Source organism: Gallinula chloropus (genome assembly GCF_964237585.1).
Source record: "Gallinula chloropus genome assembly, chromosome: 1".
NCBI lineage: Eukaryota > Metazoa > Chordata > Aves > Gruiformes > Rallidae > Gallinula > Gallinula chloropus.
The window spans coordinates 87,816,063-87,834,015 of NC_140085.1; the positions used below are offsets into that span (position 1 = coordinate 87,816,063).

General features: G+C 45.6%; 1 protein-coding gene across 1 annotated transcript in view; it reads left to right on the plus strand.

The window, feature by feature from the left end:
• Positions 1 to 5,336: 5,336 nt before the first annotated feature.
• The window catches only part of CD58 (CD58 molecule), a gene marked incomplete at its 5' end in the record, with an annotated part of 33,871 nt that continues 21,254 nt past the window's right edge, over positions 5,337 to 17,953 (plus strand). Inside the window, 3 exons of the mRNA XM_084274707.1 lie at positions 5,337 to 5,501; positions 5,828 to 5,999; positions 17,169 to 17,459. Of these exons, the coding sequence (XP_084130833.1) occupies positions 5,337 to 5,501; positions 5,828 to 5,999; positions 17,169 to 17,459 (628 nt within the window). The remainder of the gene's footprint in view (positions 5,502 to 5,827; positions 6,000 to 17,168; positions 17,460 to 17,953) is intronic.

Consider the following 17,953-nt stretch of genomic DNA (forward strand, 5'->3'; position numbering starts at 1 on the left):
AGGCTGCATTCCAAATCCTACAGCAAATAAAAGGATAATCCCAGTGATGTGTCAGTATCATAAGCCTGCAAATACTTAAAACTGCTCTTTGAACAAAAACCTGCACTGCTTGGGTGTAAACAGATGGTAAAGCATGAAGCACACAACCAAATGGGTAACTGGGAGTCGGTCACACCACAGTATGAGATTTGACCATCTCCCTGGCTGCGTTAGGCTTTCAGGTAATGGCACACCTGTTAAGTCTTGGTGGGGCAAGCTGGTCCTTCTTGCAGAAGAACAAGGCAGCTTTGCCCAACTCCATTAAATGTGAGGAGCAAAGGAGCATTCCCTGTCCAGGCACTATTCTACACCTGCTTTATTTGAACAAGGAAGTGATGCAACTGCTGCGGTCTCATCAGAAACATGATCAAAGACCTTTCCAAAAACATCAGACATTATTTGCCTTTACAGTGACTGGCAATACCAGTCATTTCCTTATTCCAGTTTGCTCCAGTGAAAGGCCCTGGGGAAAAGAGGCTGTTTTAGGCAGAAGATTTTGTCTATTTCCATGTAATTTCTGAGGAAAATGTCACCAGTTCTCAGAAGGAGCTTAGGCAGCATCAGCTGACCGGCCTGGAGGGTGGCTGAAGCCCTGCCCCATCTGCATCTCCCCAGAGACACATAAATACAGACATTCTGACCCTGTAATACTTGGCTCCATGATCAAGCTGGCTTGTTGTCAGAGAAGGATATTCTTAGTGTCTCTTTGTGAACCCAGTACATTTTCCAAGATGGAAAGCTGAAATATAAATAGCCAACTCCTGACTTCCAGCCCCTTCTTCCTCTTTCCAACCCCAGCACTAGACTCACCTTGATTCATATGTTGTGACGTGCACTGCAACAAGCCCACTCCTCCTTCATTACACCCACAAATTCCATTGATCTCTCAATCAAGAAAGAAGGAAACAAACCCATGAAATCACACCAATAGGCAGAGGACACTCCCATACAAGTCTCCAGAGCAACAGTGGAATTGTGAAAATGACAGATTATTCTAAGACTTAAACAAATTGGAAGTGCCTAAAGAAAACCAGTGAATACTTCTTTCCATATTTTATTTAAAATTACCATAATAAGCTCTACTCTTTCTAGCAGGATGCAACTGTTATTCTTTGCCAAGTTCTACAGAAATATCAAATTCCATCTAATGTGAGGCAGGCACTGGTATTCCTTAGAGTGAAACAAAGCTGCAGCCAAGATGCACAGATCCAATTTAGTTTTGCATTGCTACATGTATTTTCAGAGTTGTTAAACAACATTCTGGTATGCTAAAAATTTTTTTTAAAAAATTTAAAGTCTTCATAAAATTAAAAATTCTGTTTCCAGAGAAGGTTGGATTTTTTTTTTTAATCTCAGATATAGTAATTCCAGGATTTTTTTTTTATTATATTGGCATACTGCGCGTGGTGGTTTCACCCTCGCTGGTGGCCAGGTGCCCAAAGCCGCTTTATCACTTCCCTTTTCAGCTGGACAGGGGAGAAAATGTATGTTGAGAGGAGTCGAGGTGAGGACAGGGAGAGATCATTCTGCCATTAGCATCATGGGCAAAACAGACTCAACAAGGAATGAAAAAAATACGCCATCTAATTTATTACACTACACACACACAGAGTGAAACCAGAGTTGGATAATGAGAAGTAAAACCAGATCTTAAAACACCTCCTGGGGCTTTGGGCAACCTGATTTAGCGGGCATTCCTCACACCCTCCCCTGCTCCACCATGGGGTCCCACCCACAGGAGACAGTCCTCCATGAACTTCTCCAATGTGAGCTCTTTCCCTTCAGCTCCTCACCAGCTGCCCCAGCGTGGGTCACTGCTATGGGGTGCAGTCATAAATCATAGAATGTCTCTCAGACCCAGACTGCTCCAGCCTGGTCCTTCACAGAGTCACAAACCTTCTTCCCTCAGCAAACCTGCTCCAGCGTGGGCCTCTCTCTCTACGGGTTACAGGGGGCTCTCTCTCTCTAGCACCTGGGATGCCTCCTCCCCCCTCTTCTTCACTGGCCTTGGTGCCTGCACAGTTTCTTACATCTTCTCATTCCCTTCTCTGGTGGCAAAAAGCATCCACTTGCAGTTTATTTCCTCTTAAATGTGATTCCCAGAGGCGCTGTGACCATCACTGATGGACTCGGCCTTAGTCCGGCTGGTGTTTGCTCTGGCTGCTTCTTCCAGAAGCCACTCCTGCAGTGCCATCCCCCCCTCCACAAACCTTGCCACACAAAAGCACCCTACTGTCGTGGTCCCTCATGCAAAGTGAAAGCCACTCACTTCCTCTCTGCTTAAAAAAGCTTTTACCAGTAAAACTATTTTGGTATGAAGTGCTTGCTTGCTTTTTTTTTGTGAACTTGACTACTCAGTAACTGCAGTGATATTAGTTCAGAAACTTAATGTTGGTGCCACTCGCTTTACCTGCCAATGGGAGCAATTATAATAGCAACAAGAACGCTGTTGCAGAGACTTTCAAACCACATTAAGTGTATTTATTTAACAGTTCTTTACAGCATGTGCTCATGAAGCACGGCGCAATTCATTTGGGAATGAGTCAGGGATAAGGAAAGCAAACAAGCTTGATTTTGTGCACCAATTCTCTTTGTTTAAAAACATGAGAAAAACCCCCATTATTCACAGTGTCCATCCAAGTAAATGCTGAAAGCACCCAACTCAGCTGAAAATGTCATCTCCCCACCCACAAAGCAACAGCTGGCAGAGGTACAGCAGCACTGCAAAAGCCCAGTCGCCAAGTGAAACCTGGTCACAGGAAAATTCATGTAGACTGAAGAACAGTTCACCGACAGCGGAAACAATACAGTTGGTGTAGCAGTGCAGGGCCTTGGGGAAAACCAAGCCAGAGTTTAAGCAAATGGCGACTATTTAAAACTGTTCCCTGTAGTCTTTGCATTCGAGGGAGGGCATGAAACACATGCAGAGCGTAGCTCGTGGTACACTAAAGCCTGGATCCACCCTACTGTAGGAATATTCAGTATCACAGTTGCTGTATTTTCTGTCTTTTGCCCATGGAGTAGAATCCGTGGCTTTATGGTAAGCACCTAGGAACTGGGTTTAGTTCTCACCTCAACAAAAAGCAATTAAAAATCCTGACTCTCAGAAGAACGTCGTAACTGTGAGATAGTGGGAAGAAAACAGTGAAGATTGACTTAGCAACTGAGGAAGGGAATATACTGGCAAGTCTGATTGGGTAACTCAGTCAGGAAAGGAGGAAACCCAGCCATTTTCTTGAGTCCCTCATGAGTACTTTAGGGACCTTCAACCTAATATGACTGTATAAGTATGCACAAGAAGGGAGAATGTATCCTTGCCACACATTCCCCTAGTCTCCCAAAACCAGAGGAGCCTAGATGAGGACATGAGCCATCAGGCTCAAGTTTCTTGCTCACTTCTTTGCCCCTAATCATCCTCTACAACATGGAGCAGCTTGGTTGGAAGAATTTAGTATGTGACATCCTGTGGTTCCTTCCTCCCTAAAATAATATAAGTGAAAGTGTCAGTCCCTACTTAAGATTTCTCTCTTCCAACACTGAAGATTTCATAACATACCAGAAAGGTGTGGCGTGCAAGGTAGGAAGTGGCATCCTCCCAGTAACAGGGTTCAATCCAAAGTCTGCGACAGCTTGGGAAGCCATTTTACCGGACAAAAGGATTACTCGGCAGCAGAGAACAGCTGGGCTGCCACCAGTAAATGGCAGAAAGATAGCTATGTTTACAGCTCTGTTGCAAACAGTGAGACTTGGAGCCTTTCCAGGAAAGGGAGTTCCCTTGGACGCTTGACAGATCTATAATGGAAGGGCAAAGGGACAAGAGAAAGTTTCTTGTGGGTTTCTCTCACCAACTAAAAGGAATTTATGGGAAGGGCCTTACTCAATTTGGAAGCCCCTAACGGTCTATGTCATTCCAACATTGCTATGGAGAATGGATTGTTGTTATTCTGTTTTTCTGAAAAGTGAACTTGACAGCATTTTTCAGACCAAGGTCCAGTGAATTCCAGCTTATGCTGCAGCCTGTAGCAATGAGATAAGGGAGCTTACAACTCTAGCGGATTTCAAGCCCATTAGTGAGCCTCTGGGACAACATAGTTTAAAAGGGGGGGGGAGGGGGGCCAAAACCTAGGAGCAGTTTTTGTAGCCAGAGAGATGAATGGGAATATATGAAAGGAACAACGCTGCAGACACCCAGGACAGTGAAGGAGGGGTAGGAGGTGCTCTAGGTGCCACAGCAGAGATTCCCCTGCAGCTTGTGATGAAGACCATGGTGAAGCAGGATATCCTCCTGCAGCCCTTGGAGGATGATGGTGAAGCAGATACCTACATGCAGCCAGTAGAGGACCCCATGCCAGAGAGAGCTGAAGGAAACTGTGACCCCCTGAGAAGCCCACACTGGAGCAGACTGCAGCCCATGGAGAGGAGCCCAGGCTGGAGGTTTGCTGGCAGGACTTGTGACTCTGTGGAAAGGCCCCGCACTGGAGCGGTTCATGAAGAACTGTAGTACATGGAAAGGACTCACCTTGGAGAATTACACACAGAGTGACAGTGTGCAAAGTCCTCCCCCTGAAGAAGGAGCAGCAGAGACAACGTGTGATGAACTGTCCACAATTCCCATTCTCCATCCCACTGTGCTGCTTGGGGCAAGGAGCTAGAGAAATCAGGAGTGAAGTTGAGCACAGGAAGAAGGGAGGGGTGGGAGGAAACGTTTAAAGTTTTGGGTTTATTTCTCATTACTCTACCTTGATTTGATTGGTTATGAATTAGATTAATTTTCTCAAATTGAATCTGGTTTGCCTATGACAGTGACTGCTGAGTGATCTCTCCCTGCCCTTATCTCGACCTGTGAGCCTTTCATTATGTATTTTCTCCTCTGTGTAGCTGAGGAGGAGGGTGACAGAGCAGCTTTGGTGGGCATCTAGCCTCTGGCCAGTGTTAACCCACCACACTCAAAAACCACTCTGTAGTGTCAAGAGGCCAGTCATCCATAAAAGGGAACGTAAGCTGCTTTTAGCTCTGTGAATGGGCTTCTGAGAAAGCTCAATGAGTCAGAATTAGTTTCTGTTTGGATTTCTTCCCCCTTAACTGAGGCTGAAAGCGTGTGAGCCTTCAGCCCACCCCCAAAACATATTGCCCGGTGCCCCCCAAAGAGAACAGCAGGTGTTTTGGGGGAGCACTGGTATCAAACACTAGGCTCCAGGGAGCGTCAGGCTTAGATGACCATCATTTTCTGAACTGGTGAGCTGCACTACTGAACTTCTTCCCTCCCCCTAACCTGTGGGGCTCCCGCTCCGCGCGACATGGATTTAATTTCAGCTCTGCCGTTAGCAGAGGTGAAACCTGCCAGTCGTAAGGCGGCCGTTTCTGCCGCCGGCGCTTGCTGGGGCGGCACCCCAAGAACTTCAGTGAACCCTCCGCTTCGCAGCGACACCTCGGCTCCTCTCCGGCAGCCGCAGCCCACCGAGGCAACCCGCAGAAGGACATGAGAGCTCGAGTACCTTCTCGTCACAACGGCCCGGAGTTTCCGAATGAACCGCGGTTACGGAGCCAACCGGGGAACCCCCCCCCGAGAGCCGGACGGCCCAGAGGCGGGGCCGAGCGGCCCAGAGGCGGGGCCGGGCGTCTAGTTCGTCTTCCTCGCTAAGAGCAGATGGGATGGAGCGTTCGGGAAGAGCAGTCGTGAGGCTGCTGGCTTGGCTGATGCCCCTTCAGGGTAAGTCGTAGAGGGCGGTGGTGGTAGCGGTAGCGAGGACTCGTCCTCCCCGTAGCCCTTTGCTTTCTCCTGTCCCAGGCCGCCCGGCTCCCCGCGCCGGTGCCGGGGCGGAGGGAGCGGCTGCGCGGAAGCAGCGAGCGGTGGCGGCGGCGCGGTGAGCAGGGTGCTCCTCCTAACCGTCCCTCCCCGGGCGGGTTCGTGTGGCCCCAGGGCGCGGAGCGGGATAGCGGCGAGGGCCCTTGTCTTGCGGGTCGGGTTTGGCAGGCTGCGCTACGTTCTGGGCTGAGGAGCTGCGCTGCCCCACCCCAACAGTCCCCGGCTTAGGCGGGAGGAGCAGCCTCCGCCTGTCGCTGACCGCTTATCTACCCTCCTCCTTAAAGTGGCAGAATGGCACCTCTCCCGCTTCCTCTCCCCCCCCTCCCCCGGTTTAATGCTGCAGTTTCTTAGAAGGAGTGATCGGCGTGCTCGGGGTGTCCTCCCGCTGTGGCGACGGGCAGTGCTGGACGCCCGGCTGTCCCAGCCGGTGTGAACCGGAGGTCTGGTTGCGGGAGGGCGGTTTATTTCCTGTTTAAGTCAGGCTGAGCTATGGGAGAAGCACAGGGAAACCCTTCCCTCCCTCCGTACTCCCTAAGCGCGTTTGCCCGCGGTTGTTGAGGTGTTGAGGAGCTGAGGAAACTGCCTGTTAGAGTGCCCTTGTCATCCCCGGGTGCGAAGATGCAGTATAATTTGTGTTCTGTGTTACTCTTTGCTCCAGGGAAAAATAAAAATATCCATTTTTTCAATTGTTTATTGATCGTGGGTTTGGTTTAATAGTTGGGGCTTTTTTCTACTATTTTTCTTTCTGAATTATTACTGTTAACTTACAGTGAATAGTAACCAAAGGCCTTGTTAGTCCAGGTTCCACCTGTGTGCCTGAGGAGCACAGCCCACGTGTCCATACCCCTTGCTCAGGGCTGTGAGCATGGGAAGTACAAACCTCCCTGGGTTTTGCAGCTGAGGACAGATGTGTGCCCTTTCTCCCTGTCGTCAGAAGTAGCTAGATGGGCCAAGCACCGTGGCTTGCTGAGTATAGACTTTCTTATCGTTCCTGTAGGTTAAGGTGTTTCTTGATGAAATTTTTTTCTTCCTCTTTCCTTGTTGCTGTGGGAGTTTCCTGGAAATGCTTAAAACAGAACCTATTGCATCCCCTTTTGGAAAAGAACAGCCTTCTCTTCCGTTTCTTGAAGGCTTTAAGCAGCTGGTTCTGCTCCCAAGCATTCTGAACAATTCCCTGAGGTTTCCTCCATAATACCTCAGAAGACGTCAGCTTGTTTTGTTTAATTAAAACTGTGAGATACTTTTCTGCAGATAAGACTGTAAGAGACTTGACCTTTTGGGACAGGGTGTGTGTGCATGGGTGATATGCACACTATTGAAGAAGCTAGGACATACTTGTGTGAACTGGTCTGCCTCTGCTCAGCCTTGGGTGCAGTTTTTTCACCTCACTTGCAGTGTTTTTGTGGAAAGTTCTAAATAAGCGTTAGTAATATGTATTTGAGTAACCTCTTGTAACCTTTTGTGTGGGTGAAGGCACTTTGTTACCTCACACTACCTAAGTTGGCATGCCATTGAGTATCTGAGCCCAGGAATGTGATCCCAGGATCCAAACAGCATAGGGTTGAAAGAGAGGGTTGATGGTAATTAGGCATCTGAAGCAGTAATTGTGGCTACAAGTACTATGATGCCGTCCTGTAATGAAAAAAAAAAATTAACTGGGTTTGTCTCTTCCTCTTGTTTAAAGCTTTGATTCTGCAGTGGTTGATTAGGGTAGGAGATCAGAAATACAAACTACCATTGTGCATTAAACTAAAGCAGCAAGATTTTACACCCTCTTTTTGTTTGTCTGCTTGCATTTTTGCTAGTATGTGTGTTACATGCCTGTGTGTAGGTGTTCTTACGTTAATTTTATCAAGGTAAAATAACGAGTCATCTCCATATGAGAAAATCAAGACTCTGAAAGTCAGAATGATTTGCTGATGTGCGTAATGTACATCTGCAGCAGTTTCACTTGGCATGCAAGTTTCTAGCCTTGCAAATGCCTTTTGTAAGCACCAGGATGCTGTTGGTAGATCCTCATCATCAATCAGCCTCCCCCTAATGAAACTCTGCCTCCCCAGCCTCCCTGCTTCTCCACCCAAATTCAAAGCACTGCACCCATCCTAGCCTCATGTCATTGAAGGTGGAAGGGGTGGGAGGAGAAAAGCACATGGCATAATCCATCCTGAAGACATGCTTCTTCATTCTGCTGTGGGAGCCTACCACAGGCAGAGGCTGCACTGTAGCTTTGGCATCTTCAGAAACCCTACTCACCGTGTGGGGCTTGCTGCTTTTCACAACGCAGAATCACCCTGCCAGGTCATTTTTTTTGTCTGATAAAACCTCAGGCTTGCAAATACATTTCTTAAATTGTAAAGGTCACAGTGAGGCTATGAAGGACACTGATTTTTAAACCTACAGAGACCACACTCCTTCAGTCACTGGGAATGCAAGCCAGAACTCTTCATTTTTGGTATCCTGGAGACTGTACGTGGGTGGAGAAAAGAGTCAGTGCAGTATCTGCAGCCTGGCTCTCTCCACAGGGACATCTTTGTACCCACCCTCCCTGTATGAGGCAAATAAATAGTTGGCTACCACATCAGCAGGAGGATGGCATTGGTGAGGGTGTACTCCCTCACTGCAGACAGCCAAACTTGACCTTAGCAGAGTTGGGGCCTCCTCCCAAAAAGCGGAGGGGATAAGGGAGGTAGGCCAGATGAGTGAACTAGAGCACATAGAAGCATTTTGCATCAGTAGTGAGACTTACTTGAAAGCCTGCAAACTTTCAGTGGTCTGAGCGTTGACTCATTTCTAAGCAGTTTTGCTGCCTTCTAGTTCTCGAATATTCTTTAATGCTTTATTTCCCATTTCAACGTCTTTTATAAAGCTGAGGTAAGGGGAGACAATCTGGTTCAAGAGCAGAAGTTACTGCATACAACATAGATCATGAGCTACCAGAAAGACTGATAGTAATTCTGTTTCCTTCCTGACTTCTGAAATCAACCAACACGGACACCAAGCTTACCCTACATGAGCCTTCTTGTTTCTTTCCCATTAGCAGTTTGGGTTTGCTTTTGGTTTAGAATTTCCTTCCGTTCTTTCTCCACATGCAAACTGGATCTCCTTTCTATGTTTTCGTTAACTGTGGAAGTAACAGAATTACTCAGTGTTTTTTCCTGTGTCTTTTCAATCCATGAGAGAAATCATGGCAACTGTATCAGGAAATATGAGGACGAATGAGTGGAAACCTGGACTCTGAACAAATTCATGTCGCTCGTAGAATGTCTTTAGTTTGATAGGTTGGTAAAAGAAATTTTAAACAAAGTTTTAAATGGTATGGATGAAAAAAATCTTTTCTAGTTACCAACTGCATGCAGTTGACATCTGAATGCCTTGTGTCTCTTGAAACTTACCAAATAAACAGAGGATGTTCTGAATTTCTCACAAAGGAAAAAAAAATAAATCTTTTGTCCCTTGCTTAAAACTCTTGATAAATATTTGCCTCCAGAGCTGTGGTTGTTATATTTAAAAAAAAAAAAAGACATTTTTGCCATTGATACTACAGGATGAACACAGAGTGAAAAATGTTACTGATTATTTCTTGGCTTAATGGTCTTAGTCTAGTTCTTGGAAAGCCTGCATAACCTCTGACTTACATGCGCCAAGTCCCTTGAGCTTGCATGTGGATTTGTGTGGGTTTTAATACTTTTTTTTTTCTCCTGGTCCTCCTAGGAGCTTAGTTTCCTGGCAGTGTTCGGGATGGTGTGGCTTTGGCTGTACAGGCGATACAGCATGTGGAAGAGACCTAAGTTGTAGTTTGGAGTGCATTTAAGCTGGTGCTGCCACAGGACAAAAAACGTTCCTCTCTCTGTCATCTGTTCTTTACAAATAGAACTGCGAAGATGATCTGGCTGAAGGAAAAAGTTATTGAGACAGATTATCTTCTCAGGCCTATTGATCATATAGCTATACAAAGTCTCTGCTGGTGCAGCATAGAATGCTGTCTGGATATTGCAAGTAAGAGGCCAGAGGATTTGAGCTGCTTTTTTTTGTTAGTTCAGGATAGGCTTAAATGCAAGTCAGCTCTGTCCCTGAGCAAAGCCCAGAGATCAGAAATAATCAGTATCCCCCAGGACACAGTATCACCCAGGACACAGCCATCCTCCCTAACAGTTCACTGTTGCCAAAATGTGGATTCCCAGTTCTTCCTCTCTCTCTCCATGTGTCACCATGTGTTGGCCTGAGCTTTCATCAGGTTTATCTCCTTGCATTAATGGCAGTATAATTTGTTAAAAATACCTCTTATAAAGTTAATGAACGGTGTCCAGGGAGCATGCCAATGGAGTAGGACTCTGTGACTGCAAAAAGAAGGGCAGGAGGAGGTGGAGGGGAGGGATGGTTGGCTGCCCATGCCCACCCCCCATGACTGGGCTCAAGTGTTTGCTTAATTGCCTTCAGCTAATAAATTGTCCAGGGCAGGGCACACAAGGCTTTCAGAATCAAAGTTCTCACATTGCAGCCTTCTCCAATGTGCGACCTGAGGAAGGCCAGTAATAGCCTAGTATAGAAACCCTTCTGAAGCTGAAGGATATCCTGTGTTTATATATGTGGGGCCCGTCATGCTATAGCTACAGAACATACAAGTATGACTGTGTGCTCTGTTCCCACCATACAGTCCCTCCTGCAGCAAACGGAGGTTTGGAAACCATGGTCCTGCAGCAAGTCCTCCACATGGTGATTTCCCACAGAATCACCCTGTTAGTGGACTTTGACCTCCTGCAGAATAGCTTAAGCTTCCCTGCTCTAGATCATCACCTAAAAATGTGTCTTGTAAGGGAAAGATTTGTCTTCCTTTTGCCTCATAGGGGATGGCTTGTGCTTTCATAGTCTTATAGTAAGATGGGTTAAATGAATCATCAGGATAACTGTGACTGAATACTTTACCTCTGAGTAGCATTATGACTTCTTGGTATCTTATTTCTGGGTACTGAGGCTCAGGAGGTAGAACTGTAGAAAACTGTAGACTGTACAAAGCCAAAATCCTGGGGTTGTAAGGCTGTGTTACTGTCTGAGTGATAAGAATGATGGAAATGAGTTTGTTCTGGACAGGTGGTAAGAAGCACCATGACAAACTGCATGTGGTTTCCTTACCAGAAGTGAAAGCTTTTCAGTTGTGTGATGCAGTTAGGTAAAGTTTGCTGTTAATGTTGTCTGTATGTAGCATCAGAAATTTACCCTTGTTGTTAACCGAGTGCAACAAAGCAAAGTATGTGTGAGTCCAGATTGACCAATGTGTTAGCCCCTGTAACACAGTACTTGAAAGGTAGACGTTCTACACTACCTAAAATAACAATAAACTGTGAAGCTTTCTTTTGTTGTGGCCCTGCTGACACTGTACACGTACCTTTATTTTGGTGTATGAACAGGCAGACTTTCTAGAGATGGGATACTTTTGTTGTTTGTCCAGTATGAAATGAATGGACTTACCTACAACTAACTTAAAGCGATGATTTGGCAAAAAAAACCCCACCTAAATTGAGAAGGTACCACCAAAATGAACCCATGTATTTACATAGAGGAGTATATCCCTTCCAACCTGGAAATATAGGCCTGTGGATACTTTAGAATATGAAGTTTATTTAGAGGCATCTCTTCAGAGTTGCTTTTATATTGAAAGTTTTAAACCTTAAGAAAATTTGCGAGAGTTTCACGATCCGTGTCTGTGCTCAGATGTGCACCGCAGTGGGCTCCGAGCTTCTGTTTCCGATTCTTGAAGAAACAGGCCTGAGCTGCAGTGCTGGATTGGACGGGTTCTGCTCTTCGTTTAGAGACAGACACCAGGATTTCAGGTGCATTGTTGTGAATCAGATGCTCATGGGAGGGTCAGAGGTGGGTGGAGGTCTGGAAACAAGTTGTGAAGCCCAACCTAGTCACTTCCTTGCTTCCCCACCAGCAGGATGGGGTAGAGAATCGGGAAGGTGAAAGCACAAGAACCTCATGGGTTGAGACAGAGACAATTTAGTAAAAGAAGTGAGGGGCAAATAAAGGGGGATGATGACCAAGTGATGCAAAAGCAATCAGTTGTCCCTTCCCAACAGTGGATTTTTTTGCTCTTCCCCCTAATTTTTATGCTAAGCGTGACATGTGCCCCATTGCTTAGTTGGGGTCAGCTGTCCAGGCTCTGTCCTCTCCTAACCTCTTGCCTATCCCCAACCTACTTTCTAGACTGGACAAAGTAAGAAAGGTCTTGATGCGGTGCAAGCACTGTTTAGCAGTAGTTAAAAGTATTGGTGCATTATCAACGCTGGTTTGGTCACAGATCTAAAACACAGCACCATACAAACTGCTGTGAGGAAAACTAACTCCATCTCAAGCAGACCTAGTGCACAAGTGTGTGGTAGCACTGACCACAGCAAGTAGTAGGAACAACAAGACTGGGCAAGTACTGAGAGGACAACGAGGGAATCAGAGAGGCTTGGGCAGGAAGCAGGGTGGAGGTAGCTAGAGAGGTCTGTGAGGCTCAGCAAATAGGAGATGTGTCAGTGGGAACAGGGCAGAGTCACTGGAATTTCTGACTATTGTTGGGAAAAAAAATAATCTTTGGAACTAAACTTACAAAAGTTGTTGGAGAATTGCAACTTCCTCTCAATTCTGGTGTGAAAGTCAGCTGGTATCTGACCCTGGTGGCACATTTATACTTGTGGAGCTGACGATTTTATCCTCTGTTTTCCCCACTTCCTCAACTTCTTTCCCTGGAAGTATACAGGATTGCCTAGTCCTTGTCATAGCAAAGCTGTTCTGCATCTTGCTTATACTTAGACTCTGCTGGGATCCACCAAGTCCTTCTGAGTTGCACACTGAGGCTTTGCTAACCCTACTGGAGGCGTCCCTGTGCCTCTTTCAGGCAGTGACAGCGTGCATGAAGGGACAGGATGTTAGTGGTGAGTGTTTAGGCTGTTCTTCAGTTGACACTGCATTTTATTTTTTTGAGGCGGGAAAATACCTTGAACGTGTGGTCTGGCCTAGTGAGTTACTGGAGAAAAGGGAGGCAGTGTGTCTGTGTCTGAGGCACAGCATTTTGGAAAGCTGTGCCTCTCTCCCAGGAAGGTTTATAGCTGTGAACCCGTAGTGGGAAGAACCAAGTGCCTTCAGTGAAGTGGGCAGGCACACAGAGTTGGATTTAAGATGCAGCTCAGTCCTCATCATTTCCTGGTAGTTAATTCAGGAAGCCTACTCTGGGGTGTGGGTGCAGTCACTGTGCTCTGAACCAGGCCTGGGCTTGTGATCAAAGGGACAGTCTCATTCGCACTGTGCTCTGATTGACTTGTTTCTGCTTCACCCCATGCACAAGCATCAATGTTTCCACAGTGAGACACACCTGGGAATTGCAATGCAGTTGTTTTGGGGTGTTTGTTTTTTGTTTTGGTTTGGTGGGGGTTTTTGGAATGGGAGTGTGTGCCCAGTTTTAAGCACATTGTGCTCTCTGTATGGCTAATTCATTGTCGGACCAGGCAGGGAAAAACAGAGGGAGGAATGGGTAGCTCATTCCTATGGTCTTAGTCAGCTGCATAGTCTTAAAATGACTGGGTAGTGCTTGCGCAGGGACGCTGCCCGTTGTTAAGCCTGTGCTGAGGGATATAACCAAAGGTATGGGGTTTATGGTGGGAAAGGACCCAGGCTTGTTGGTGGGTGCCACTGTTAGATCCTGCCTTTGCTGGTGTGTAGAGCTCTGTAGGTGCAGGCAGCCCTGAATTGTCCAGCAACGCATACCTCTCTGAATTTCCTGCAGTAGTACACAAGTGAAAAACTCTGCTTTTGCTATTACCTGTGAGATTTGCAGTCACTCCTGCATGAATCAGGTTTCTCTTGCAACTGCATGGGATGCTACTGCAGCTTACTGTCATCTACGTTCTCACTTTCCTGGCTGGAGATTTTGCCTGTGCTTTTGTTCCGTGTGTCTGAGTGTGTTCCTACTGGAGCTTGTGGTTGTCGTGGATTGTGTTTGTGGCCTGTGGGATGGTTAAGAAGGACTATAGGTGAATATTCTGATGGTCCTTTTGGACTGAACGTTTAGTTCGGGGTTCTCTGTTGACTGGTGGCTCTTAAGGTTAGGAGGGAACATAACTCTCTACTCCTTAGAGTTGCTGGGGGAATTCACAATTTAAAAAAAAAAAAGCCTAAAAAAGGGGTAGTTGAGAAATTACAGAAGCTAGAATAAAACCCCACTATTTAAAAAGCCCAACCCCAGAGGCAGACAATTCACTGCAGTAAGCTAAGCACGAAGGAGGTTTCCACCCAGCTTCAGCAGATGGAGTGTTAGTGTCTTAATGGCCTACCTGCTGCTTGTATAGACCTAATATATGCGTGTATGCCTTCCAAATAGGTATCTGAGACCAAAAAAAGATGATATCATTGAAAATTAAAAGGGAATTGCCTTACAGAAGTTCTCTGGAATAACTAAGCTGTACATCAGCTCCAAGAAAAGTACTAAAGAAAATCAAATTGGGTAGACAAGTACAGTAATGAAGCACTTAATGCTGATAAATGGAATGTTTAATTCCACTTAGCCTGAACAAAAAGCTTAAATGCTTACGGAATCAGAACTATTCAGGTGAACACCAAAACTTGAGTACAGCACACTAGATTGTATGGGTGACCTGCTGGTCTGTGAGTGACGGGCTGTGCCTTGCCTTGAGTAGGCTGCAGTCCAAGCTCTGCATTTAGAGACATGATTTGGTTAGCATGGAGTTAGAGGTTACATGCATTAGTAGAGTCATTGTCAAAAACGAGAAGATTGTGAATGTTTTAATGTAGTGCCTACTTTGTGGCTTGCCCTTTGCTGCAGGCCAAATCTGTGCACCCATGCTGTTGTCGTGGTTCAGCTGATGTGTGGTAGGCAGAACACTTGACTGTGGCTCTGAGTTCTGGGTAGAATGAGAAGGTGGCATAGGCAAAGCTGTCTGACTGCTGAAGAAGCAGGAACAGAAGATGATGTAGATCAGATGAGGTGGTAGTTTTGCAGAAGAGGTTTTTTCTCGCAAAAGAGGTTTTGCTCTCTTTATCAGTAACACTTTCATTGTGTGATTTTTATTTTTTTTTGAAAGGTGGAATGCAAAGATATACCAAAAGAAGGAATTTGGAGTGGGTTAAAGGAGAAGCAGGCACAGGTACTCTGGTAGTTTCTGTAGGGGCTACTGGAGGCCTTAGCATGGCGTTACTTTTTTTTATGTGAACTTTTGTCTTGGAATAATAGGCTATACTAAGGAGGGAGAGAGCAGAGAAACATCATTCTTATTTCTAGCCTTCCAAAGAGTGTATGAGAGTGCTTGGCTGTTACTGGCTATGAGCAGATGTAACTTTTCTGTTGTGCGGTGGGAGATCTGTTTCCATATAAAATGAAGTAGAAAAAAGAAGGAGGGTTTCATGGGAAGTCTGTAAAACATACAATGACACATGCTTTCTTTAGAAGCCCAAAGGTATGTGGTGGAGACTTTATGCAACATTTCTGTATGATGTTTAATTTCTTTGAAACAAGAGGAAGCTGACAGAAATGAGTGGGAAGTTTCTTCACATTTTTCACTAGAGCAGGGAAGTAAAAGCATCTGATCCGTGGGTTTAGACAAGAGGAGATGATGGTTATCTTGAAAAGATAACCTTTTCCCAGTCTTGCTCCTGGGGAGTGCCCTTGTGCAGGAACTCTTCAGCCCCTTGCTGGTTGATGAAACAAAAGCTTGGTAGCAAGAAGTGTGTGCTGAAGAGGGCAATGCTCCCCCAGGCCTGGCAGGAGCTGTGGAGGAAAAATCTTCTCTACTCTGCTTTCCCTTGGTCTTATTTCTGGGCTTGAGGAAGAAACAATCTTACTGAGAAACAGTCTTCATCTTGTTCACTCTTGAGCGTAGCATTTGGGACTAACAGAGAGCGAAGACATGGGGAGTTTACGTACATCAACACTCGAGCTTAGGGGGAGTTGTTAGTGGTAGCTGAGCAGTGGTGGCTGTCCTTGCTTGTGTTCTTGGTCCCCAGCAAATGGCTGATTTCGCCCCAGAAGGCAGTCATCTTGCTTTTGCTGACAGCCACTGTGTCTTGGTATAAGCCACCACAGCTTGATTGTCTGAGGGCTGAAATTACTGAGAGGTGGAATTTCAGAGTGGGTAGAGCAGGGAGGTTTTTCCCTGCGCTGGGAGTACTTTAGGTCCCTAGGCAGTGAGAGATGACTTCTTGAGAAAAACACACTCCTGTAAATTGTCTTTATGAAACAAAAGTCTCTATCAGGATTCCAGGCTTCATCAGATCAAAACAGTGTTTTATCTTGCCCAACATCCTGCTTTCTTGTGGTCTCCACACACAAATTTTGGAGCTCCTCAGTGAAGAACCTCAAAGGTCAAGTCTATAATTTGTCCTAAGTCATGTAAATAGATGAAAAATGCTCATTGGCATACTAAGCATCCTGCTCTCCTGCCTGTGACTGAACAGGATAGAAGACAAAGTCACTTGGGTTGTGATGGAAAGATGTGGGAGTGATAGCTGAGCCCTTTCTGCCCTGTTTACTTTTCCAGTTCCCATGCCTGGAAGAGGTCACAGCGAAAGTGTGGGCAATGAGAAGCAGAAATTGTAGTGGTATGAGGAGGGTACTGTCATGGACAAATTGCAAACAAATTGTGTAGTCCATGAGAAGTAAGGCATAGAGAAAACCACCAGTGTATACATCTCTGTATCAAAACACATAGAAGTGTGTTTCCTGTTGCTTGCCTTCAGTCTCTTGTCTGAGAATCTTCCTTTCTATGGTGTGGCACCAGGCAGAAGAGCAGGATGCTTAGTATGCCGATGAGCGTTTTTCGTTGCCAGTGGGGAACCCAGTCTTCCTAATGACTGGCCTGGCTGACCTCCTGGCTGCTTTCCTATGGAAAGGGGATGGGATGTGGAGCAAGATGGGCTGTAGTTTTTTTCTGGACTTATGTACTGTGAAAGGAAGTGACTTGTTTTGTTGAGATAAAGCTGTAGTATTAATTTATGAACAGTAGTAAGCTTACATGTGATCACCTGAGAAGCAAGGGAAGCACAGAATGATGCAGGGGTTTTGGTGGGTTCATGATTCGATGCCATTTAGGAATAACTTTTTTAAAAATCAAACAACGGAATGAGGAAACTGGATCACTTTGTGGTGCCTGTTGCATGATTGTGCAGACAGGCTGGGTTTGGGTAATTCTTAATTGACACATACCTTAATTGTAACACCGCGATGTGCTCCTAACATAAATTTGAATCTAGCAGTGTATACAGCGTTAGTCAAGCAATAGTTTATAAAACAACTATTAAAGTAACTTTCTTTCTTTTTCCCCTGTAGCATGCATCCACTGTGAGGAAGTGTTTGCTATTGAGGGAGAGAATTTTACTTTTCCAGTAAAAATAACCCAGAAAATAACGGACATTATTTGGACAAAAGACAAGGATAAAGTGGCTGAATGGGAAGGGGAAGGCGATATCACATACTTTCCTTCTCTACGTAACAAAGTCTTCCTGGACAAGAACACTGGGGCCTTGACTATATTTAATGTGGAGATCAGTGACAATGGCACGTACGTGTTGGATACTGTGCAAAAGCACTATGACAGAACTTTACATCTCACTGTGTTAGGTAAGTAGTGGATGAAATGCATAAAGAATTTGCACCACTTCATTCACTTTAAGAAGACTAGAAAGTGGATTGTATATTTGTCAGGGAAGCAGACAGAAACAGAGGGAGGCTGTTTTTTTTGGCTCTGTTGTTAAGTTGCTTAGGCACCCAAAACAGATTTTTCAGAGGTAGCATCTAATTTGTGTGCCTGTCTTTACTTACTTCTAGAATGCATGTAGATGCCATACTGTACTTTGAACCAAACTCTTTGAGCAAGCTGATGGAGTTATCTTGGGCAGCATGTATCTACTAAAGATGCTCCTGCAGGTGTATTATATGTGCTTGAATATCTGTGGCATCGTCCTGCACTAGCTTTGCTAGTAATCCTTGGGAAATATATTTGGCCAGTGTGTGTATTAGTCCTGTTGGCAATGAACCACGAGGGACTGAAGAGCCACAAACAGGACAGCTTCTAGAAATACATTTCTTCCTCATCTACATGCATGTGCACACAC